This window comes from Hemiscyllium ocellatum, chromosome 39 (assembly GCF_020745735.1).
Source record: "Hemiscyllium ocellatum isolate sHemOce1 chromosome 39, sHemOce1.pat.X.cur, whole genome shotgun sequence".
Taxonomy (NCBI): domain Eukaryota; kingdom Metazoa; phylum Chordata; class Chondrichthyes; order Orectolobiformes; family Hemiscylliidae; genus Hemiscyllium; species Hemiscyllium ocellatum.
Window position 1 is genome coordinate 40,652,324 of NC_083439.1, and position 24,321 is coordinate 40,676,644.

Genomic DNA, 24,321 nt, shown 5'->3' on the forward strand with positions numbered 1-24,321 from the left:
CACTCACCACCTTGAAATGAAAATATATAACTGTCGCTGGATCAAAATCATGGAATTCCCTCCTTAATAGCATTGTAGGTCTACCTACTGCACATGGACTGCAGCAGTTCATGAAGGAAACTCACCACCAGCTTCTCAAGGATAACTAAGAATGACCAATAATTGCCAGCCAGAGAGTGACGCCCACATCCCACAAGTGAACTAAAAACATTGGAAACATAAGAGGACCGAAATATGAGTTATAACGTCAAAAGTTTGATTGTATTTTACTTTTCGCTGTCGTAGTAATATCCCCGAGAACAAACGTCTTCTCCAAAATTGATAAATTGAACTCTATTTCAATGGCGGCATGAGGGTCCCGTAGTCCTTTGCGCACGGAGATGTGTTCCATCAACTGGCAGGAAGTGGTGCATGCGCGCCGACAATACGGCCAAGAGGAGGTGCGCTTGCGCGTCGAGTTCTCCGGCCGAGCGCCATTTTCGGACGAAGAGGGATGGTATAGAGAGAGGGGGAAAAAGATCAATAATTATCGGGCGAGAGAAATAATCAATATCTGAGAGGTGTGAGAAGAGAGAATGAATGTGCCATTGGTACCTACGGCATGAAGAGGAAAGCATCTATTGATGGTGGTGGTGAATGTTTGGAGGAGAGTGCTTTGGATATGGAGTGATTGAGGAGAAAGAGGGACTGTGTCTGGAGTACTTGTGAACGTCTTTTACTCGTTCATCGGCATCGCTGGCTGCAACAGCTTTTGTTACCCATCCCTGATCTCCCAGAGGCCAGTTAAGAATCAGCCGCATTGCTGCAGGTATGGAGTCACGTGGAGACCAGATTGAATGAGGACGGCAGCTTTCTTTTCCTCAAGGACACTAGTGAAAAAACTGGGTTGTTATAATCATCAACACTGATGACATGGTGACCATAAGATGCTAAAGGGGATTGAAGTCCTCTTATTGGACAAACTAAAGCCATAGTTTTAGGATAAAGTTAATATTTAAAACAGATGAGAAATGACTACTCTCAATCTGTGGAATTCAGTACTCCAGAGTGCAGTGGATATGAGGATATTAAGTAAATGAGGAGAAGGCAAAATTTTAATAACTAATGAATTGAAGGAATACAGAAGGTTGGAAAGTGTTGAAGCTGAGGTGAGATCAAGATGATTGTATTGAATAGTGGAACAGGCTGGAGGAGCTGATCTTATGTTCATTAGATTATCTTTTTTACCCCAGATTTTTTTTATTGAAGACAAATTTATAGGATTTGAACTCCAGTTCCAAGAACATTACCCTAGGTTTCTGCATTGCTACTCCAGTGTCATTACCACCATATCACCAACTACCCTTGAGGCTTGGGTGGACAACAATGGATAGGGTAAGGAGAGTTAGAGTTCTATTGACTTGCTTCTGTCTTCTTAGTCTCTGTAAGTTGATCACTGTCTTGTTGCTTACACACTGAAGTTTCTTGTTACCTGTAAATTTTTAAATTGTACCTTTTATCTAAAGTAATGGACTTGGCAAGTTTTAGGATGTCATAATAGCTTTTATAATTCAATTTCTATCACTTATAGACCAGACAGATGAGTTAAGGGTGCGGATTGACATGTGAAATTGGGATGTTATGCCATCACAGAGACTTGATTGAGAGCAGGGCAAGACTGGTAACTCCGCATTCTGAGGTGTAAGATCTTAGACACGTGGAAAGGTGTAAAATAGGAGCTTTTGGTGTTATTAATTGAGATTCAGTTACAACAGTAAGGAGAGATAATGTTTTAGAAGGGTTGTTAAAAGAAGCTTTGTAGGTGGAGCTGAGGAATTTTTTTAAAAAAGAAATCCTTAACACTGTTTAAGATTTGTTACTGACCCCAAATAATTTGTGGGCAATTAAGGAGTAGGTATGTACTCAGTTCACTGAGGTGTGTAAAAGTAAAAATGTGATAGTTCAAATTAGGGAATATCAATTGGGATAATAGTATGAAGGGATCAGAGGAGGCAAATTTCTTGAAATATATTTGGACAGCTTTTTATAGTAACATATGAATGGTCATATAAGACACTGCAATGTTGGGCCTAAATAATGGGACTAAGGTCCAATGGTGGCGGTGGGGGAGCTTTTTAACAATAGTGACCAGGACACTGTATAATTCAAGCTTCTTATGGAAAAGGAAGAAAAGATGGTTTGCAAAGGAAATTTAGGATTGGGTAGGTAGATTTTATTAAAATCGGGCAGGATCTGGCCAAAATAGATTGGGAACAGCTATATCTGGGCAAATCGGCAGCAAAATAGTGGGAGGCATTCAAAAAGGTAATGAAGAGAGTACAGCTTCAACACCTTTAGGGTGAAACGTAGGAACAACAGGCCTAGAAAACCCTGAATACCTAGGAATGTTGAGCACTGAATAAGAGTGCTCCAAATGTGTAAGAGATATAATCAACGGGCGCTGTAGTAGGGTATGGAATATGCAGGATGGTTGACAATAGTCTTCGGTTATATCCTCCTAACAGGCCTGTCCTTTATAAAGAGATAGGGCAGCACGGTGTCTAAGTGGTTAGCACTGCTGCCTCACAGGATCAGGGCCAGGGACCCAGGTTTGATCCAGCCTTGGGTGACTGTCTGTGGTGTTTGCAGTCTCAGTGCATCGTTGCCTGCATGGGTTTCCTCTGGGTGCTCCAGTTTCCTCCGCAATCCAAAGATGTGGAGGTTAGGTGAATTGACCAAGGTAAAATTACCCATAGTGTTCAGGGGTGTGTAGGTTAGGAGCATTAGTTAAGGGTAAATGTAGAGTAGTAGAGGAATGAGTCTGGCTGGGTTACACTTCGGAGGGTCGAATGGCCTGTTTCCATACTGTTGGGATTCTGTGAATTGATCAGATGGGCAGATCACTGACAAATGGATTTTAACCTGATAAATGTGAGGTGATGAAGTCAAGGCAGTACTCAATGAATGGTCAACTCAGAGGAACAGAGAAATCTTGAGTTGCTGTCCACAAATCACTGAAGTTGGCAGGCAGGTTAATGCAATAGTTAAAGCGTGTTGGACTTGCCTTTATCAGTCTTAGCATGGATTTTGTTGGAGGTGTATTGATGTTTGGTTCAGCCACAACTGGAGTACTGTGTGTAATTTTGGTGACCTCACCATAGCGAGGATGTAACTGTACCGGAGTGGGGACAAAGGAGATTCACAAGGATGTTGCCTTGGTTGGAGTGCTTACTGATGAAGAGAGGCTGAATAAGCTTGGATTGTTTAGAACAGAGATGGTTAAGGGCAGGAGATAGGATCTTCGAGGTATATAACATTGAGGAGCACAGAAAGGATGGATAGAAAGATGTTTCCATTAGTCGAAGGGGCAGTAATGTAGAGGCACAATTTTAAGGTGGACATCAAGAGTTTAAGGGGATTTGATGCAAAAGGGTGATATAGGTCTGGAATGCATTTTTTGGGCAGGAAGTTGAGGCAGGTAACCTCACAACCATTAAAATATACAAAGATGAGCACCTGGAGGTATCATAACATCAAACATTACAGTGCTTGAAAAATGGGACTAATATAGATTTAGCATAGTTTTGGTGATACAGACTCAATGGATTAAAGGACCTCTTCTATGCTGTACAGTTCATTAATCATATCTAAATCAGGTCACTTATCTATTTTAAATAGATCAGCATTTGTTACTACCTTTTTAGATGCTTTTTTCAAATCTGATATTTTGGGTAATCCAAGTGAGGAAAAAAGTTGGCTATAAGAGTTGTTCCTTTTTTTGAGGTAGTTTAGGTGTTGGAGGTGATTTCCTCAAATCCCAGGAGTAGTAATTACTGTTTTATATGCTATTGCATTGTTTTGGAACTTTGGGGGGGCTCTCTGGAATGCTGGTAGGGGTGGTGAGGGCAATATATCTCTGGTGGTGGGGTCCGTTTGGAGGTGGCAAAAGTGGCGGAGGATGATGCGATGTATGCAGAGGTTGGTGGATGGAAGGTGAGGACCAGGGGAGTTCTGTCATTGTTGCGTTGGGAGGGGTGGTGTTCAATGGTGATATGCGAGAAGTGGAGGAGATGCATTAGTGGTAGAAAGGGCATTTGATGAGGGCTCGTCTGCTGAGCTAGTATAGGCTGAGGTTAGAAACAAGAAAGGAGGTCACCCTGTTGGAAGTTTTCTGTAGGCCTCCAAAAGTTCCTGACACATAGAGGAAAGGATTACAAAAATAATTCTGGGTAGGAGCAAAAGTAACAAACAGAGTAGTTGTTATTGGGGTCTTTAACTTTCGAGTAAAAAATGAGGTCTGCAGATGCTGGAGATCACAGCTGCAAATGTGTTGCTGGTCAAAGCACAGCAGGTTAGGCAGCATCTCAGGAATAGAGAATTCAACGTTTCGAGCATAAGCCCTTCATCAGGAATAAGAGAGAGAGAGCCAAGCAGGCTGAGATAAAAGGTAGGGAGGAGGGACTAGGGGGAGGGGCGATGGAGGTGGGATAGGTGGAAGGAGGTCAAGGTGAGGGTGATAGGCCGGAGTGGGGTGGGGGCGGAGAGGTCAGGAAGAGGCTGTGCAGAGGAGATGACCTGGGGGGTGCAGTGAGAGAGGGACTCACTGAAATCCTTTATTGACTACTATATTTTGAGTACCTGAGATTTTTTGTCCAATGTGTGCAGGAGAGTTTCCTGACACAGTATGTAGACAGGCCAACATTAGGCGAGGCCACATTGGATTTGGCACTGGGTAATGAGCAAGGCCAGGTGTTAGATTTGGAGGTAGGTGATAGTGACCACAATTTGGCTACATTTACTTTAGCGATGCAAATGAATAGTCATATACTGTAGGGCATGGGTTATAGCTGGAGGAAAGACAATTATGATGTGATTAGGAAAGATTTAGGATGCATAGGATGGGGAAGGAAATTGCAGGGATGGGCACAATAGAAATGTTGAGCTTATTCAAGGAACAGCTTGTCCTTGATAAGTAAACATCTGTCAGGCAGGGAGGAAGTGGTCAAGCGAGGGAGCTGTTATTTACTAAAGAAGTTGAATCTCTTGTCAAGAGGAAAAAGAAGGCCTCTGTAAAGATGAGGTGTGACGGTTCTTGAAAGTTACAAGTTAACCAGGAGTGACCTAAAGAGAGAGTTAAGAATAGCCAGGAGGAGACATGAGAAGTCTTTGGCAGGTTATCTAAAGCTTTCTCCAGGTATGTCAAGAATAAAATAATGACTAGGGTAAGATTAGGGCCAGAGGAGATCAGGATGGGCTGAAGAGCTTCAGGGCAGAGGAGATTAGGGCCAGTCAAGGACAGTAGTGGGAAGTTGTGCGTGGAGTCCGAAGAGATAGGAGAGGTGCGAAATGAAAACTTTTCATCAGTGTTGTCTTTTTCCTGTGTCAATGTTGTCAAGGAGAATACTGACATACAGGCTATTAGATTAGACGGAGTTCATAAGGAGAAGATGTTAGCAATTCTGGAAAGTGTGTGACAATAGATAAGTCCCCTCGGTTGGATGGGATTTATCCCAGGATTCTCAGAAACTATAGAGGAGATAGCAGAGCCTTTAATCCTGTAGACAATGACACGATAAAGATAATGCCAGAAGACTGAAGGATAGCAAATGTTCAAGAAGGGGAGTAGAGGAAACCCTAGTAATTATAGATCAGTGAGCCTTGCTTCTGTTGTGGGTAGTGTTTTAAAAGGATTTTAAGGTAGGATTTATAATCATCTAGAAAGGAATAATTTAATTAGGGATAGTCACCACAGTTTTGTGAAAGGTCAGTCTTGCCTCAGAAACCTTAATGAGTTCTTTGAGAAGGTGTAAAGCTGTTGATGTGTGTACAGATTTCAGTAAAGCATTTGATTAGTTTCCCCACAGTAGGCTATTTTAGAAAATATGAAGGTGTGTGATGATTGGTTTGGATCAGAAATTGGCTAGCTGTAAGAAGATAGAGGATGGTGATTGAGGAATGTTCATCCTGGAGATCAGTTATTAGTGGTGTACCGCAAGGATCTGTTTTGGGTCCACTACTGTTTGGCATTTTTGTAAGTGACCTGGATGAGGGCGTATAAAGATGGGTTAAATTTGGGCATGACACAAAAGTCGGAGGAGTTGTGGACAGTGCGGAAGGATGTCACTGGTCATAGGGAAACATAGATACTTTGCAGACCTGGGCTAAGACATGGCAAATGGAGTTTCATGTGAGGTGATTCACTTTGGAAGGAGCTACTGGGCTAATAGTAAGATTCTTGATGGTGTGGATGAGCAGAGAGATCTCTGTGTCCATGTGCATAGATCCCAAAAAGTTGCCACCTAGGTTGATAGAGTTGTTAAGAAAGCATACAGTGGGTTGGTAGAGGGATTGAGTTTCAGAGCCATGAGGCCATGTTGCAGCTGTACAAATCTCTGGTGAAGCTACACTTGAAGTATTGCATCCATTATGGGAAGGATGTGGAAGCATTGGAAATGGTGCAGAGGAGATTTACTAGGATGTTGCCTGATATGGAAGGAAGGCTGGGGACTTGAGGCTGTTTTCGTTAGAGAGAAGGAGGTTGAGAGGTGACTTAATTGAGACATATAAGATAATCAGAATGTTAGATAGGCTCTCACTATCCATCCTATTTCCTTGAATGGTAATGGCTAGCACAAGGGAATGTAGCTTTAAATTGAGAGGTGATAGATAAAGGACAGATGTCAGAGGTAGTTTCTTTACTCAAGAGTAGTCGGGGCCTTCTTTGCAACAGTAGTGGACTCGGCAACATTAAGGGAATTTAAATAGTCATTGGATAAACATATGGATGATAATGGAATAGTGTTAGTTAGATGGGCTTTAGATTGGTTTGACAGGTCGGCGCAACATTGAGGACTGAAGGGCCTGTTGCGCTGTAATGTTCCTATGTTCTGTGAGGTAGGACTGATCAATTAAACTGCACTTATTTCAATACAAAAGACCTAACAGTGAAGACAGATGAACTTTGCATGGTTGGGAACATGGACCTGAAAAAATATAGCACTTACAGAAACATGGCTCAGGGAAGGACGGAATTGGCAGCTCAATGTTCCAGGATACAAATGCTATAGGAAGGATAGAAACAGAGTCAAGAGAGGACGGGGAGTGTTGCTTCTGATAAGGGATAACATTTCTGCTGTACTTGGGGAGGATATCCTTGGGAGTATGTCTAGTAAAGTTAGTTGGGTAGAACTGAGAAATAAGAAAGGGATGATCACCTTATTGGGATTGTACTGTGGACCCCCTCCCAATCGTCAGTGGGAAATTGAGAAACATTTTTGTAAGGAGCTCTGTTACCTGTAAGAATAATAAGGTGGTTATGATAGGGGATTTTAACTTTCCAAACACTAACTGGGACCGCAATAGTGTTGAGTTTAGATGGAGAGGAACTTGTAAGGTGTGTACAAGAAAATTTTCTGATTCAGTATATGGGTGCAGAACTTGACCTACTGTTGGGAAATAAGGCAGAACAAGTGACTGAGGTATCAGTGGGGAAGCACTTTATTAGTTTAACATAGTGATGGAAAAGAATAGATCAAATCTCAAAGTTAAAGTTCTAAATTGAAGGAAGACCAATTTTGATGGTTTTAGGCAAAAACTTTCAAAAGTAGATTGGGGGCAGATGTTTGCAGGTAAAGGGATTTTTAGAAACTAGGAAGCCTTCAAAAATGAGATAATGACAGTCCAAAGGCTGTATATTTATCTTCGGGTGAAAGACAAGGCTGGTAGATATAGGGAATAATAGATGAGTAGAGAAATTGCTGAAGACAAAGGAGGAAGCATATGTCGGGTAGAGACAGCAGAGATAGAGTATAAAGGCAGTAGGAGTATACTTAAGGGAAATGAGGAGGACAAAAAGGGGACATGAGACAGCTTTGGCAAATAAGGTTAAGGAGAAGCTAAAGGGATTTTATAAATACTTTAAGGATAAAGGGTAACTGGGGAAAAGAATACTGCCCTTCAAAGATCAGAAAAAATAGCCTTTGTGTGGAACAGCAGGAAATGGGGAAGATGCTAAACAAGTATTTTGCATCTGTGTTTTCCGTGGAAAAGGACATGGAAGAAATAGATGGTGACATTATTACAGAGGTGGTGGTGCAGAATGTCTTGAAATGCATGAAGGTGAATAAATCCCAGGACCTGTACCCTAGAACTCTGTGGGAAGCTAGGAAAGTGATTGCTGGGTCCTTTGCTGAGATATTTGTATCATTGATCGTCACAGGTATGGTGCTGAAAAAGTGGAGGTTGGCCAATATGAAGCCACTGTTTTAACGTAGTTGGTAAGGAAAAGCCAGGGAACTATAGACCAGTGATCCTGAGATCAGTGTGGCCAAGTTGTTGGAGAGAATCCTGAGGGACAGGAAGTACATGTATTTCGAAAGGCAAGGACTGATTAGGGCTAGTCAGCATGATTTTATTCGTGGGAAATCGTGTCTCACGAACTCGATTGAGTTTTTTGAAGAAGTAACGAAGAGGATTGATGAAGGCAGAGTGGTGGATGTGATCAATATGGACTTCTGTAAGGCATTTGTGAAGGTTCCTACTGGTAGACTGGTCACCAAGATTAGATCCCATAGTATTCAGGGAGAACTAGCCATTTGGATACAGAGCTGACTCTATAAATGATTTGCTTGCAACCATTGGAGTTATGTTTAGTAAGTTTGCAGATGACACCAAAACTAGAGGTGTCGTGGACAGCGAAGGTTACCTCGAAGTAAAATGGCATCTTGATTGGATGGGTCTATGGGCAATGGAGTTTAATTTAGATAAATGTTGGTGCTGCATTTTGGAAATGCAAATCACAGCAGGACTTATACACTTAATTGTAAGGTCCTGGGGAGTGTTGCTGAACAAAGAGACATTGGATTGCAGGTTCAAAGTTTCTTGAAAATGGAGTCGCAGGTAGATAGGATAGTGACTAAGGCATTTAGTATGCTTTCCTCCTTCACTTATGCAGTCCTCATCTCCTTCCTGCCAGATGGAGTTTTTTTAGATTAGCTTATTTACAGTGTGGAAGCAGGCCCTTCAGCCCAACAAGTCCACACTGACCCTCCGAAGAGCAACCCATCCAGACCCATTCCCCTACATTTACCCCTTCACATAACACTATGGACAATTCAGCATGGCCAATTCATCTAACCTGCACATCTTTGGACTGTGGGAAGAAACCAGAGCACCCGGAGGAAACCCACGCAGACACGGAGAATGTGCAAACTCCGCACAGACAGTTGCCTGAGGTGGGAATTGAACCCGGGTCTCTGGTGCTGTGAGGCAGCAGTGCTAGGTGCTGTGAGGCAGCAGTGCTAACCACTGTGTGGTTGTTGTGAAACCTGAAAGGTTTCAAGAAGATATTGCCAGGGTTGAAGGGTTTGAACTGTAGGGAGAGGCTGAATAGGCTGGAGCTGTTTTCCTTGGAGCGTGACCTTAGGTTTATAATATCATGAAGGGTATGGATAGGGTACATAAATAAGTCTTTTCCCTGGGGTTGTTCAAGTCCCGAACTAGAGGTTTAGGGTGATAGGGGAAAAATTTAAAAGAGATTGAAGAGCCAACTATTTCATGCAGAGGTGGTGCATATAAGATGATTAGGGGTTTAGATAGGGTTGACAGTGAGAACCTTTTTCCGCTAATGGAGTCAGCTGTTACTAGGGGACACAGCTTTAAATTAAGGGGAAGTTGATATAGGACAGATGTTAGGGGTAGATTCTTTACTCAGCGGGTTGTGAGTTCATGGAATGCCCTGCCAGTAGCAGTGGTGGACTCTCCCTCTTTATGGTCATTTAAGCGGGCATTGGATAAGCATATGGAGGTTATTGGGCTAGTGTAGGTTAGGTAGGCTTTGGTCGGTGCAACATCGAGGGCCGAAGGGCCTGTACTGCGCGGTATTTTTCTATGTTCTATATTCTATGTATGGAATGAACTGTCAGAGGAAGTGGTGGAGGCAGGTACGATTATAACATTTAACGGCATCTGGATGGGTACATGCACAGAAAGGGTTTAGGGCGATATGGACCAAGTGCTGGCAAATGGGACTAGATCAGCTTAGGATATCTAATTGGAATGGACGAGTTGCACCGAAGGGTCTGTTTCCATGGTGCACATATCAATGACTCTCTGACCCGTTTAGTGTAGCAGACTGTGTATCCTGGACAGAATGAGCTGCATGAAACTTGATTCTGTTCTTCAGGTTTGGGAAATGGACCGGGGTACAGAGGCACGAACCATGGGAGTGATGAAAGAACCTGAGATACTAATTGATGAGCAGTCTGCATCATCTGGAATGCCCGAGTCCAGCCAGCTTCCTTTGGGAATCCTAGGAGGGCATGGCTTTTGGTGCATGACATGTGGAAAAGGTTTCAAGTGGCGCTGTCTTCTGAATGTCCATCTGCGGATACATACAGGGGAGAAACCTTTCGAGTGTCTCCTATGCATGAAGCGCTTCAGCAAGTCTAATGAACTGCGAGTCCATCAGCGCATTCACACTGGTGAGAAACCTTTTGAATGCGTTGTGTGTAAGAAACGCTTTTACCGTTCCAGCCACCTAAGCAGACACCAGCAGTTCCATACGGGGGAGAAGAAGTTTGAGTGCCAAGTTTGTACAAAACGCTTTTTTACCTCCAGCCACTTGACCCGGCACCAGCGCATACACACTGGTGAAAAGCCTTTTGAATGTCATGACTGCAGCAAGCGTTTCAACAGCCCTAGTGAATTAACGGTGCACCAGCGAGTTCACACTGGTGAGAAGCCATATGAGTGTGTCGACTGCAAGAAACGTTTCAATCGACCCGGTGACCTGACAGTACATCGACGGATCCACACTGGTGAGAAGCGGTTAGAATGCCCAGAGTGCAAAAAACAATTTAGTCGACCCAGTGAGTTGGTTGTCCATCAGCGGGTTCACACTGGGGAGAAACCCTTCAAGTGTTCTGTGTGCAAAAAATGCTTTTATACGTCCAGTCACTTGATCCAGCACCAAGGAATCCATACTGGTGAGAAGCCCTTTGAATGCCCTCTTTGTAAGAAACGCTTCTACAGATCCAGTAATCTGACTAGGCACCAAAGAGGAGAAGGACACAATGAGAAAGGTAACCCAAACCAGAATCATCCTGCAGTGATACTTGGAATAATTCAAAGGCTACGGTTATGTCTCCATAATTTTGTCACCTCTCATTTACTTTGCTTATTAGGTTTCTTGCACTGTAAAGAATATACAGTCAGTACTAAACAACTCCTTTGTAATCTATGTTTAGATCTACCATTTCTCTGCTTTTCAATCGTGCCTACCAACTTTGTCTTCCATTCCTGGTTTTGCTTCTCTTCCTTCTGAATTTACATTCAAGTTTCTATTCCCTTGACTAATATGTTTAAACTCTCCTCAATAATGGTTGCAAACCTCGATGCTGCAGTATTAGTCCCTGCCTCATTGAAATGCATCCAGATGGCTTGTACAAGTCCCATCTCCACCAAAGTCTGTGCTAACACAGGTAAATTGAAATGGGGATAGAGTTCATCATCTGAAATTAAATTTGTTGTTCAGTCCCGAGGCTGTAAAGCACCTTAGTGAAAATGAGGAGCCCTTTCTCCAGCTTCTAGGCTCCAGTGTTCAATAAGCATCTCCCCTGCCACTACTCAGTGTCTTGTTTGAATAGAGTTGGCCTATTGCCCATTGAATATCTATCAATAAAATCCATTTTCATCTATCTTGCTTTTCTCCTCCCATTAGCTACCCTTTGCATTTTGCTTTGGGTCACCTTTGCCACCTGTTCCAGTTGCTTCGCTCCCCTCCCCACCCTACCTTTTCTACAGTATAAAGACCACTCCATTTTCAGACTGTTTGAATTCTGGTGAAGAGTCTTATTGGATGCGAAATAACAACTGTTACGGTCTCCAAAGATGTTGCCAGAGCTGCTGAGTTTCTCCAGCACATTGTTTCATTGAGGATCACCTGTGTGTGGTTTGATACCTAAGAAGAACTTGAGCACAGAACCTTGGCAGTTTTTTTTAACATAGATGCTGACAAATTGATTTGCTATGTTTCTAGCTTTGCTGCAGAGGAGAGGCTGAAGCACCTGTGCTAATCTGTTGATTTTAATTGTCCAGGTTGGCCAAATGGGACATGTGCAAACAGAGAGAAGAGAAGGGCCTGGAAGGAAAAATTGAAAGGTAGTGAATCATCTGAAGTGGCGATGGCTACTCCCAGCCTGTGCATACCTGGTGTCAAGGAGGGAAAAGACTTCCATTGTACTGTGTGTGGGAAAAGGTTTCGCTGGCCCAGCCTCCTGGATACACACCTGCGTGTTCATACGGGAGAGAAACCATTTGAATGCACTTTTTGCACAAAACGTTTCTGCACTTCCAATGGGCTGCGAATGCATCAGCGAACCCACAGTGCATAGGAGGTAGCTGTTGGAGCAGCATTGTCTGACTCTGATCCTGTTGACAGATACTTCTTGCATGCAATCCTTTCTGTGTTTTCAGAAGATTACCAGAAAGTAGAAAACATCTTATTATTTATCCACTATTATGTCCTGTCTCCCATCTTTTGTGAATTATTTCTTAAATGATTCCATTTGTTAATTCCCAGTGACAAAATGTAGTCAGTTTTATACTGTAATTTAAAGTAATATTTCATATTTGCTTTTCATAGAATTCCTGGAGTGTGGAAACAGGCCCTTCAGCCCAAATGTCCACATCGACCCTCTGAAGAGTTTCTCCACCCTATATTTTTACATTTACCTGTGACTAATACACTTAACCTACACATCCTTGAACACTATGGGTAATTTAGCATGGCCAATTCACCTAACCTACACATCTTTGGATTGTGGGAGGAAACCAGAGCACCCAGAGGAAACCCATGCAAATGCAGGGAGAATGTGCAGTCTCCAGATGGTCATCTGAGGCTGGAATCAAACCTGAGTCCTTGGTGCTGTGAGGCAGCAGTGCTACCATTCTGCCACACTGAGCCACCATTCTGCCCCTTTTAATTATTTTCCTTAACTTTGTTAAGCATCTTTCCAATGCTTCCAGATTACACTGTAAAGATCCCACTCATAACGGAACTCTGAATGCCCCATTCAGCCATGAATTTCTTTACAATGCCTCCGCCAACAGTTATGAGTTATAGTTTAGCTAGTAAAGTTAGATACAATTGGATCTTACATTGCTTTATATTTTTAGTATTTGTTATGCAGTTTGATATTCCATTGGCTGAATTTGAAAATGCTTTAATAAAGGATAGTGGAATGAATTAAAAATGAAAGACTTAATAATATTGATATAACTTTGGATACTCTTAAATTTGGATGCTGTGGAATAAGATACTGGATAATGTGGAGCTAGGGCTATAGATGAATTTACTTCTGAGCATGTCATAGCTAGCATGGTCAATGGTCTCACCGCTGGTGAAGATTAAATAGGCAGAAAGGGTGACCATCAGGCAGACTTGAGAAAGGCAAGTATTGTAAGAGTCTCGAGTGGCCTTTCTCCTTTTGCATCAGGTATAAGATTTTTGGATACTAAAGGAAATGAATATACAGGGGAAAGCAGTGGGAGGCAACTTCATGTCGCAACGAATGGGTTTACTGCACAAAAGTGAAGGGAGAAGAACAGCAGGGCTACGGTATTTGGGAAAGCAATGATAAGAGGAACAGACAAGTGTTTCTGCAACTGTAAGCGACTCCAGGATGGTATGCTGTCTCCTGGTCCTAAATTTCAGGATGTCACTGAAAGGCCACAGGACATTATAATGGGGAAGGTAAACAGATTGTAGTGCATCTTGGTACCACCAACATTGGTAGGAAAAGGGCCTGCAAAGAGAGTTGAGAAAACTATGATGTAAAGAGCAGGGCCTAAAAGATAGCACCAAAGTATTCTAAAGATTACTATGTTACTAAGTATAGAAGTAGAAAATCACTCTGGGATGGTGCAGAAAGGAGGGCTTTAGAATTGCCCTGTAAGAAGTACTTGGATGAAGTATTATATTATAACATTTAACACACGTTATAAAATTCAAGGACTGGAAAGTGGGACTAGTGTAGATTGAGTCTGTATCATCGACAGTACACTAAGGCCAAAGTGTCTTTTCTGTACTCTGTAATTATTGCGAGGACATGTGCCATTGTTGTTGGGGAGGGTTTAAATTAACTTGGTAAGAGAATGAGATCCAGTGAGAATGTTCAACACGGGGAGATGATTGACCAAAATTAGAAGAGAGAGCAAGGGTGTCAAAAGCATGGAAATTATCAGACAGTTTGGCAAGGTTGGATGGTATTTAATGCTAGAAGTCGCATGATACTGGATTATAGTCCACAGGTTTTTTTTGAAACCACGAGCTTTGGAGTGTTGCTTCTTCCTCAGGTGAAGTGAAGAGTAGCACACGGGCACAGAATCTATAGACAGAGGGATCAAAATATTGTACAAATGGTGTGAATGGAATGTCGAAAGAATGAATAACAATTCTGCAGGTGATCAAAAGTGTCAAATGGTGTGAGTAAAGTATACATAGCTGAATAGCAAGTGAAGGGATGACCTATGATCCGATTAATTGAGGCAGAGGGATAATTACAAGAAAACAAAATAGTACAGGAGACAAACTAATGGCTGGAATAACATGATAGGCATGCGGAGGGTCTAACCAATGTAACAAGTAATCCAAAATTGTACAAACTAAAGGGGATTGATATCTTAGTTTCATAAATGTCACCATAAGGACCAAACTTAAAAGGAAAGAAGGGACAATCATGTTGTTGGGAGTGTTCTGTAAGCCTACTAACAATCTGACAGAAATGACAAAGTATATAGTCGCTAAGTTTCAAAAGTGTAAAAGTAATACAGTAGTGATGACTGGGATTTCAACTTCCCCAACAGAGGAGTTATTTTAAGCTGGTATGTAGAAGGCCTTACAAGATAGAGGAGTAATGTTCATATAATGCAGAAATGGCCCATCAGTCCATTGAGTCTGCACAGAAAACTACTGCTAAATGTTACCCCATTGCCAGAATGAACACATAACTTGGATGTATTTTTTGGTGATGAGGCTAAGCAAATGCTTAAAGTATTAAGAATTTTGCAGACAGCCATCATAACTCTGTTAGATTCAAGATTGTCATAGAAAAGGACAAGGATGGACCTTTAATTTTGGTAAAGTCAGGTATGATTTAGCCAGAGTGGACAGGGACCCAGAGGACGGAGGCGTGGTTGTAAATATTTGTGTGGGTGTTCACTATTCAGAGGGATGATAAGGGTGTAGAAATTGGGTAATATGACTGTGACATACTTAAGTCTTTTTTTCACTTGAGGGATGTGGTTGTCACTGGCTAGCTATATTTATTGTCCATCCCTAGTTGCCCTTGAGTATGTGGTGATGAACTGCCTTCTTGAACCACTGCAGTCCATGTGCTGTAGATAGACTCAGATTCATAATTCCCTTAGGAAAGGGATCCTAGTTAGCATAGAGAGGAGGTTCTAGTCTGGCAAACTAAAAATGAAATAAATCTCCAGAGCAAGTGAAATGTATCCAAAGCTCTTGAGTGAGGCAAGGGAGTGTTAGAGGAAAAGTGTTGTTTTTGCAGATATAGAAAAAGCATACATAAAAGGGGTACAGCAAGAGTGTACAGGTACAGGGGTACAGTGTAACTCTACAGGTATTTAGGGAAGAGTATCTCTACATTTCAGTATATAATTGTGGTTAATTAAATACTAACTTTGGTGTGTAATTATTACAGCAAATAAGTTCTTTTTAAAAATTATATTTTCAGCAAAAAGCTGAGATAACCGAAATGCTTGGGCTATACAAAATGATACAATTTAATGAAATGTCCGAGGATGGAATGTACCAGCAGAATTGATACAAAATGTTAAACCAGATCTTGATCTTGTCGACAAAATAATGTGTGTGTCAGCACTTAGAGAGGAAGGTTGCCAACCTGGGGAAGGGGGGAGTATTAAGGGTGGAGTGCAGCTGGGCAGTGGTGTGGCACAGTGAGAGAGATTGGGTAATTAGGAGTCTGGAGAAATGACCTCACTCAGCTAAAAGGGTATAACTGTACACTAACTTGAGTTCTAATTTGCTCATTTGCTTCTGCATTTGATGCCCTTTCTTGCAAGATCGTAGAATAAATTGTCTTGTTTCCAATTTTGTTGGTCTTGTTTATAACAGGAGGAAACAATTTTCATTTCCTCTCTGGTGAGATGCTAGAGGACTGGAGGACAGTTTGTGTGCTACTATTATTCAAGGAGGGAGCAAGGGATAAATTGAGAAACTAAAGACTGGTCAATCTAATCTCAGTAAAGGGAAATGTATGGAAGCAATTTTGAGGGACAGAACTACTTTCATGGAGAGGTGGGGATTAATCAAGAATAATCTGTGTGGTTTTGTTAAGGGGAGATCATATCTCACCAACTTGATTGAAGTTTTTGAGGAGGAGACCAGGTATGGATGAGTGCAGTCCAATTAACATAGTCTGCTTGGATCTTTGACAAGGTCCCACTAAAGGAGACTGAGTAAGAGACCATGAGATTGAAGGAAATTTGGCTAATTGGCTGAAGTGGTAGATAGCAGAGGGTGATGGTTGAGTGGTTATTTTGTAATTAGATGCCTGCGTTCAGTGTTGTTCCACAGTGACCAATATTAGGGCCCTTACTGTTTGTGGTATATGTAATTGATTTAGACTTGAATGTAGGAGGAGAAAGTGAGGACAGCAGATGCTGGAGATCAGAGCTGAAAATGTGTTGCTGGAAAAGCACAGCAGGTCAGACAGCATCCAAGGAGCAGGAGAGTCGATGTTTCGGGCATGAGCCCTAAAGAATGTAGGAGGGTTAAATCAGTAATTTTGTAGATATTAAGAAAATTGGTAGCGTGGTAATTAGGAGGATGGCTTAGATTACAGAAGGATATAAATGTGCTGGTCAGTGACAAATGGAATTTAAAATATGAGGTGATGCACTTGGGCAGGACAAACCGGGAACACAAGGACTCCAGAAATAAATGAGGATCAGCGAGACCTTGGTTTGCATGTCCAAGGCATACGATGCTGGAATTGTATACACATTGTTTGGTTAACAGCTAGAGTACTGAATGCAGTTCTAGAATCCATGTCATAAAAGAAATAGAATATAGTACAGTACAGCACAGCATAGGAATAGACCCTTTGGCCTATCATATCTGTGCAACCATGTTGTTTGAAATGTCATCTACCTACACATGGTCTGTATGCCTCTATTCCCTGCCTGTTCTTGTATGCCTAAATGCCTCAAATGTTACTATTGCATCTGCTTCTACTGCCTACCCTGCAGCATGGTCTAGGCACCTGACACCAGTGTGTTTTTTAAAAATAAACTTGCCTCGCACATCTCTATTAAATTTTTCCCCCTTCACCTTAAACATGTGCCTTCTAGCATTTGACATTTCCCACAGAGCGAAAGATGCTGACCTTATTCTAATTTTAGATGCTTCAATTAGGTCACCCCTCAGTCTCCAATAGTCTACTGAAAACAGTCCAAATTTGTCCAATCTCTCCTTATAGCAAATATATCTTCTCCAGACATCATGTGCTTTCCTATCATGTGGCCTAAAGTTTTATACACCTGCAATGTGACATACAGAATCATAGAATCCCTACAGTGCAGAAAGAGGCCATTTAGCCAATCCAGTTTATACGGAGCTTCAAAGAGCATTCCACTCAGGCCCACCCTCACCCTATCCCCAGAACCCTGCATTTACCATGGTTATCCACCGAACTAGCACATTGCTGGACAGCACAGGGTAATTTATCATGGTTAATCCACTGAACCTGCACATCTTTGAAATATGGGGGGAAACCTAGCAGAAACCCAGATAGACACAAAATATGCACAATTCAGTCACCCAAGACTGGGATCAAACCCAGATCCCTGGTGCTTGTGAGCTCAGTGGTTGCCACTGTTGCCTACCATGCCACCCAGCTTCCATACTCAATGCCCCGATTGCTGAAGCAAGCATGCCGTAAGCTGGTATTACTACCTTATTCGCTTGTGTTGCAACTTTCAGGGAACTAATGACTTGTACCCAAAGGCCCCTCTGTATAACAGTGCTGAGGGTTCTACCATTTACTGTATAGTTTCCACTTACATTTGAACACCAACAAAAATCACTTCACACCTGTCCAGATTAATCCCATCCACTGTTTCTCCATCACCTTGACAATAGATCTGTATCACATTCACTGTGCACATGTTGTGTGGGCTGTGATTGCACTTGAGAGAATGCAGAAAAGATCAAACAGGATATTGCCTTAGCTGGGTCATTTTAGAGTCAAAGTGCAGTGCCAGAAAAGCACAGCCAGTCCGCCAACATCCGACGAGCAGGGGAGTTGATGTTGAGTATAAGCTGTTCATCAAGAATTCCCGATAAAGAGCTTCTGCTCGAAGCGTTGATGCTCCTGCTTCTAGGATACTACCTAACCAGCTGTGCTTTTTCCAGCACCACACTTTTTGACTCTGATCTCCAACATTTGCAGTCCTCATGTTCTCCTGAGGCATTTTAGTTGTTATGAGAAATTGGATAGACTGAGGGGCAACATTGAGATGTATAATATTGAGGGCCATAGATAGGAAGAAACATTCCCATTTGGTGTTAGGATCAATGACCAATAGTGTAGGTTTAAGATAACAGGCGAGGTTTCTTTTTCCTCTGAGCGTGGTAGGAGAACATAGAAAGGTACAGCACAGAACAGGCCCTTTGGCCAATGATGTTGTTCTGAGGATTAATCCTAATGTAAAATAAAATAGCTTAACCTATACACCCCTCAATATACTGTTATCCATGTGCATGTCCAGCAGTCACTTAAATGTCCCTAATGACTCTGCTTCCACCACTACTGTCGGCAATGCATTCCGTACATTTACAACTCTTTGCTTAAAGAACCTTCCTCTGACGACCTTTCTCAAAACATCTTAAAATTAATGACCCCTCATGCCAGTCAATCCTCCCCTGGGGAAAAGTCTCTGGCTATTGACTCTATCCGTGCCTCTCATTATCTTGTACACCTCGATCAGGTCAGCTATTTTCCTCCTCCTCTCCAGAGAGAAAAGTCCGAGCTTAGTCAACCTCTCTTCATAAGGCAAACCCTCCAGTCCAGGCAACATCTTCTGGTAAACCTTTTTTGCACCGTCTCCAAAGCTTCTGTATCTTTCCTATAGTTGGGCAACCACAACTGGACACAATATTCCAAGTGTGGTCTCAGCAGGGATGTGTAGAGCTGTAGCAAAACCTCATGGCTATTGAACACGATCCTCCTTGTTAATGAAAGCCAAAACACCATATGCTTTCTTAACAACCCTATCCACTTGGGTGGCAACTTGGAGGAATCTATTACTTGAATACCAAAATCCCTCTGTTCCTCCACACTGCCAAGAATCCTGTCTTTAGCCCTATATTCAGCAAATTTACTAACCCACCCCTCAACCTCCTCATCCAAGTCATTTATAAAAACTACAAAGAGCAGAGGCCCCAAGAATAGAGCCCTGCAGGACCCCACTCACTGACCTCCAGGCAGAATACTTTCCATCTGCAACCACTCTCTGCCTTCTGTCAGTTCTGAATCCAGGTAACCAAATCTCCCTGTATCCCATAATCCTGACCTACCATAGGAATCAGCCTACCATGGGGAACCTTATCAAATGCTTTGCTGAAGTCCATATACACCACATCCACTGCTCGACCTTTGTCAACCGGTCTTGTCAACTCCTCAACGAACTCAATAAGGTTTGTGACGCATGACCTGCCCCTCACAAAGACATGCTGACTGCCTTTAATCACACTATGCTTTTCCAAATAGTCATAAATTCTATCCCTCAGAATTCTTTCCAAAACTTTGCTGACCACCGACGTAAGACTGACTAGTCTGTAATTGCCAGGGATTTCCCTATTACCCTTCTTGTTTCCCAGAGCAGCCTAGGATAAATCTGGTTTGGCCATGGGAATTTAATGTTTGCCAAAATTTCCAGCACATCAACTTCAGCAATCTTGATCTGTTCAAGTCTGTATCCCAGCTTCTCAAAAGTTCTCGTTCACAACAAGGTCCTTTTCCTTAGTGAAAACCAAATCAAAAAACTCATTTCATCTGAAACTGCCTGTTAGGGTGAGAGAGGGAGAAATCCCCATGATAAGTAGAATTTAATGTACTTTTGTGATACTAAAGGAATACAAAGCATCAAGTGCTGGAAAATAGAATTGGAATAGATAGATGGTTGCATTTGACTGGCACAGATGCAGGGGGTGGAGGGGCCTCTCTGTGTTCTGCAGACCCTGACCTTAAATGGCTCATTTTATTTTCTCCATTATCTGTGCTTTCTCTCTTGCTTTATCTATAATAAAACAAAGGAGTACATGAATTCTTTGTTACTAAGATTGAGGATATCCATTTGTCCTCTCAGCAGTTTGATGCCCTCTCACCTTATTATCCATAAGACGCACTACTTACTCTCACAACACTAATTCCCATTAAACTGGTAAGTCATACTTAATCCCATGTTGAGTGATCTGTTAGCTCTTTCCTTTCCCAGATACTGTCATCCTTTTAATATGCTGACATCGAATGACAAACGATGCAAGGTCAAGATAGAGTTTTGGGAAATGCAATACACTCGTGGGTGTGGTTTAGAGCTCCCTGACAGTAGCCACGCTGCAAAGTAACAAAAGAAGGTCAAATAATAATGGTCTGAAAGTAAGGTACTGTAATACTTTTTATAGGTGTGATTTTATTCTACATTAGGTATATGTAATTGCAACAGAACTTATTGTCCAATCCCTTTTCAACGAAGGCCAACATGCCATTTGACTTCCAGTTTCTTGCTGCAACAGTGTGTTGACTTTTTTCCATTCATTCATTTATCTGCTAGGCCAGTATTAATTGTCCAGAGGGCAATTAAGAGTCAACCACATTGCTGGGAGCCTTCAGTCACATGTTGGCCAAACCAGGTAATGATCACAAATTTCCTTCCTTGAAAGATTAGTGAACCCAGATAGGCTTTTATAACGATTGACAATGTCTAGATGTTAATCATTAGACTAGCTTTTAATTTTTGAGTTCAAATTCCATCATCTACAATGGTGTGATTTGAACCCAAGCCCTCAAAACACAAAGTGGGATTATGGATTACTAGTCCTGTGGCATTAATAGGGTGACACTAATTGAAAGCCTTTTGAAAATCTAAGTATCCTACATTTACTGGTTCCCCTTTATCCGGAAAATAAAGAGGCAGTTACTTTGTAAAACCATATTGATTTCAGTCACAAGATTTTCCAAGTGCATTAAGGTTTCTTTACTAATACATTTCAGCATTTCTGGAAGACTTCGGTCAGGCTGACTGATTTGTATAGGTCTATAATATTTATTCAAATTTCAAACCTAACACCAATGCATAAGATAAAATGTAGGGTTAAGGAACCAAGGTAAGTAGATGGATTAAGATACTGATCAGGCATGGAGTAATTGCAGAATAGAACAAAATCAAAGAGCCTCCTGCTCTAGTGTATGAAAAGTGGACACTTTTTCATTTCTCATGCCAAATTTTCCAGTAATGTTAAATGATGATTTTAGGTAAATACTACAATATGGACAAAAAACTTTAGCACAAGTTGATTCCAATTCCTTGCCTCAGACCCAATTCTAGTTGAACTGGGAATCCAAGCATGCAGTGATCTAGATTCCACCCAATTTTCATGCACTAGGAATTGGTTGTTCGTTTTTATAGGGTAAAATGAATCTCTTAATTGCGTCAACAGAAATCCCTTTGGTGTATTGGCTTAAGTTTGCAGTTCACCACATGTGTCATGAAAACTGTGCTATCTAATACTCGCAGCTAAAATTCAGAAAAATTCAGACTTTGAAATCTCTAGGACAGAGATAGGAAGTTTTTGTTTTATTCAGAAAAGTATCATTTCACAACAGACCCCTTTTCATTATGACTGTCTTAATCCTGGACAGATCTATTTAGAATGATAAATAACACAATGCTGAGACTTTATCAAATGCTTTATTTGTTCTTTTACATGTGATGTTATTGAATTTAAAAAAAAGATCATTCAGCTCAAGTCTACACCATTCATCCAGCTCAACCTGTTCCCACTTTTCTCCTCTTATCTTTTGATCCCTTTCGCCCCAATTGTTACATCCAACTTCTTCTTGAAATCATACCTTTTTTTTGTCCTCAAATGTTTTCAGTGACTGTGAATTCCACAAGCTTACCACTCTAGTGACTTACTCCATATCCTTTTTCTAGATTTACCATGCTCTTCAGCTGCTCACTCAAATTTGGCAGAATATTTCTGTGAATGTGCGAAAGTTACTACAGTTGCAATGGGACCACCTATAATAGCAGAAATATTGGAACATGGTCAAACTTATCACCTGTTTATCTAAATAAGGGGAAAATTTGAATTTTGGTATAAAGTTGCAGACTGAGAATTGAAGGGAGGGGAAGAGGTTATGATCCAGGTATCAAATTACAACGGAAGAATAGACCCGATCAGTAAGATGATAGTGCAATCAGTTACAAGATAAGATCCTGAACCATGTTTATCAATAAAAGCACTCAACAGAACATATGCATAAGAATAAGACCCAACAAAATTAAAATTATGCCAATTTAACTCACCTGACCTTTTTTTTTTAAAAAGAATGATTTGGATACGTAGGCAAATGCACACCAGTTGGAGAGTATTGTGGCTAATAAATGTGAGATTAACAAAAACAGAAGGCCGATTCTCCAAATAGCAGATTGGGAAAGAGGGAGATATGACACTTTTGTGTCCTTGTACACTAGTCACTAACATAGGTTCAGCAGGCAGTGAAGGAGGCAACTGGTTAGGTTAGCTTTCACAGTAAGATAATTTGAGTAAAAGGAATAAAGATGTCTTGCTACAGTTGCCTTGGCAAGATGACACCAGCTTTGGACTTTTTTTTGAGGGAAAAAAAATGTTCAGGCTATGGATGGAATGCAACAAAGGTTTACCAGACTGATTCCAGGGATGGTAAGTCTGATGCAGGACTATGAATAAAGTCAGAACTATATTCAGTGGAGTTAAGAATGAATGAGCGGGTCTAAAGTTCTAATAGAATTAGACAGTAAACACAAGATAACTTCTGATGACCAAGCATTCCAGAACCAGGAGTCGACAGTCTCAGGTGCAGGGTAGGCAATTTAGGACTGGAGAGGAGCTTAAAAGTTGTTCACTCAGTAGTAGGCCTGTGGAATTCTCTGCCACAAAGTTGTTGAGGCCAAAATATTTATTTTTAAAATGAGTTTGATCACCTTAGCCTGAAGGAGTGTATCAAGGGAATGGGGAGAACTGGGTGATCAAAGATCAGATTAAATGGTAGAGGTGGATGAAAGACTGGATGACCTACCCCTGCTCTTTTCTGTTAATGCTTTTGAAATCATTGAAAATAAATGTTAACATTTGTTTTCTCCCCCCACTAAGTTTCACTCATTGTACAATTCTAGAAACAAAATCACTTGGGAGAAATTGCTGCTTATGGTTTCCTTATAATATTTCATTCTTGCCTTATTACAGAAGTCATTCAGATACAGACATAATCATTTACATCAAAATGCACAAACTGAATAAAAATTCTCAAATCAGTGGAAGCAAATTATCAAAACTGGATATAAAAAAAGTATCAATTTACATAGCAAGATCCCACAAACAAAATAAGTGGCCTGATAATCTTATGTCTGATGGCCAAGGCGGAAGTGTCAAATGATGCATTGGATCTCATTGAAAGTTGCAGTCAGGGCAGCAGTCTCTAATGTACTGAAGTATCAGCCCAAATGTTATGCTCAAGTCTCAGGAGTGGGACTTGATACCCAAAGCTACTTCGATTAAAAAGTGAAAAAAAAGGCAGCAGTTTTGCTTGTAGATGAATACAAGATGGAGTAGTCAAGAATTGGTGATTATTTGTCAATATACTTGGACTTTTAATTTAAGTTCAATGGAATACAAATGTAGAGATTATTTATCTAAATAATATTTTGAATTATGAATGCTGCTGCAAAATGATCCTGGCTGTAAAATGTAATTTCATGGCAGCAGGATTTGGGGCAAACTATGCTGCCATGATTCATTGCGTGTCTTATGTTAGATGGTAAGAATAGGAAAATGTGGTGGTTGGGGATTCTGTACTTCATTCCTGATTAGCATATCTGCAACAAACCTGCCACAGGTGTACTTCAAATGCCAGACAACTTAAAGACAAATGGCTTATATTGAGAGCAAAGAGAAAAATATCAATTCGGATGATGAAAGATTAGCTAAGAATTAACAAATTTATCAATAATTAAAATTAAAACCCTTCATGTTTT

At 41.3% G+C, this 24,321-nt stretch overlaps 1 protein-coding gene across 2 annotated transcripts; it reads left to right on the forward strand.

The window, feature by feature from the left end:
- Positions 1 to 475: 475 nt before the first annotated feature.
- Positions 476 to 13,164, forward strand: LOC132834314 (zinc finger protein 235-like). Of its 2 annotated transcripts, XM_060853062.1 has the most exons (4): positions 476 to 808; positions 1,233 to 1,374; positions 10,163 to 11,060; positions 12,076 to 13,164. In XM_060853062.1, the coding sequence occupies exons 2-4, from the start codon at positions 1,366 to 1,368 to the stop codon at positions 12,369 to 12,371; spliced, it is 1,203 nt and encodes a 400-aa protein (XP_060709045.1). In that variant the 5' UTR covers positions 476 to 808; positions 1,233 to 1,365; the 3' UTR covers positions 12,372 to 13,164. The 2 variants fall into 2 exon arrangements, with proteins under 2 accessions (XP_060709045.1, XP_060709046.1); XM_060853063.1 differs by lacking the exon at positions 1,233 to 1,374.
- Positions 13,165 to 24,321: the final 11,157 nt, after the last annotated feature.

Coding starts and splice junctions, on each gene's coding strand:
- LOC132834314 (XM_060853062.1), top strand. Junction 11,061..12,075: donor AGAAGGACACAATGAGAAAG/GTAACCCAAACC, acceptor TTAATTGTCCAG/GTTGGCCAAATGGGACATGT.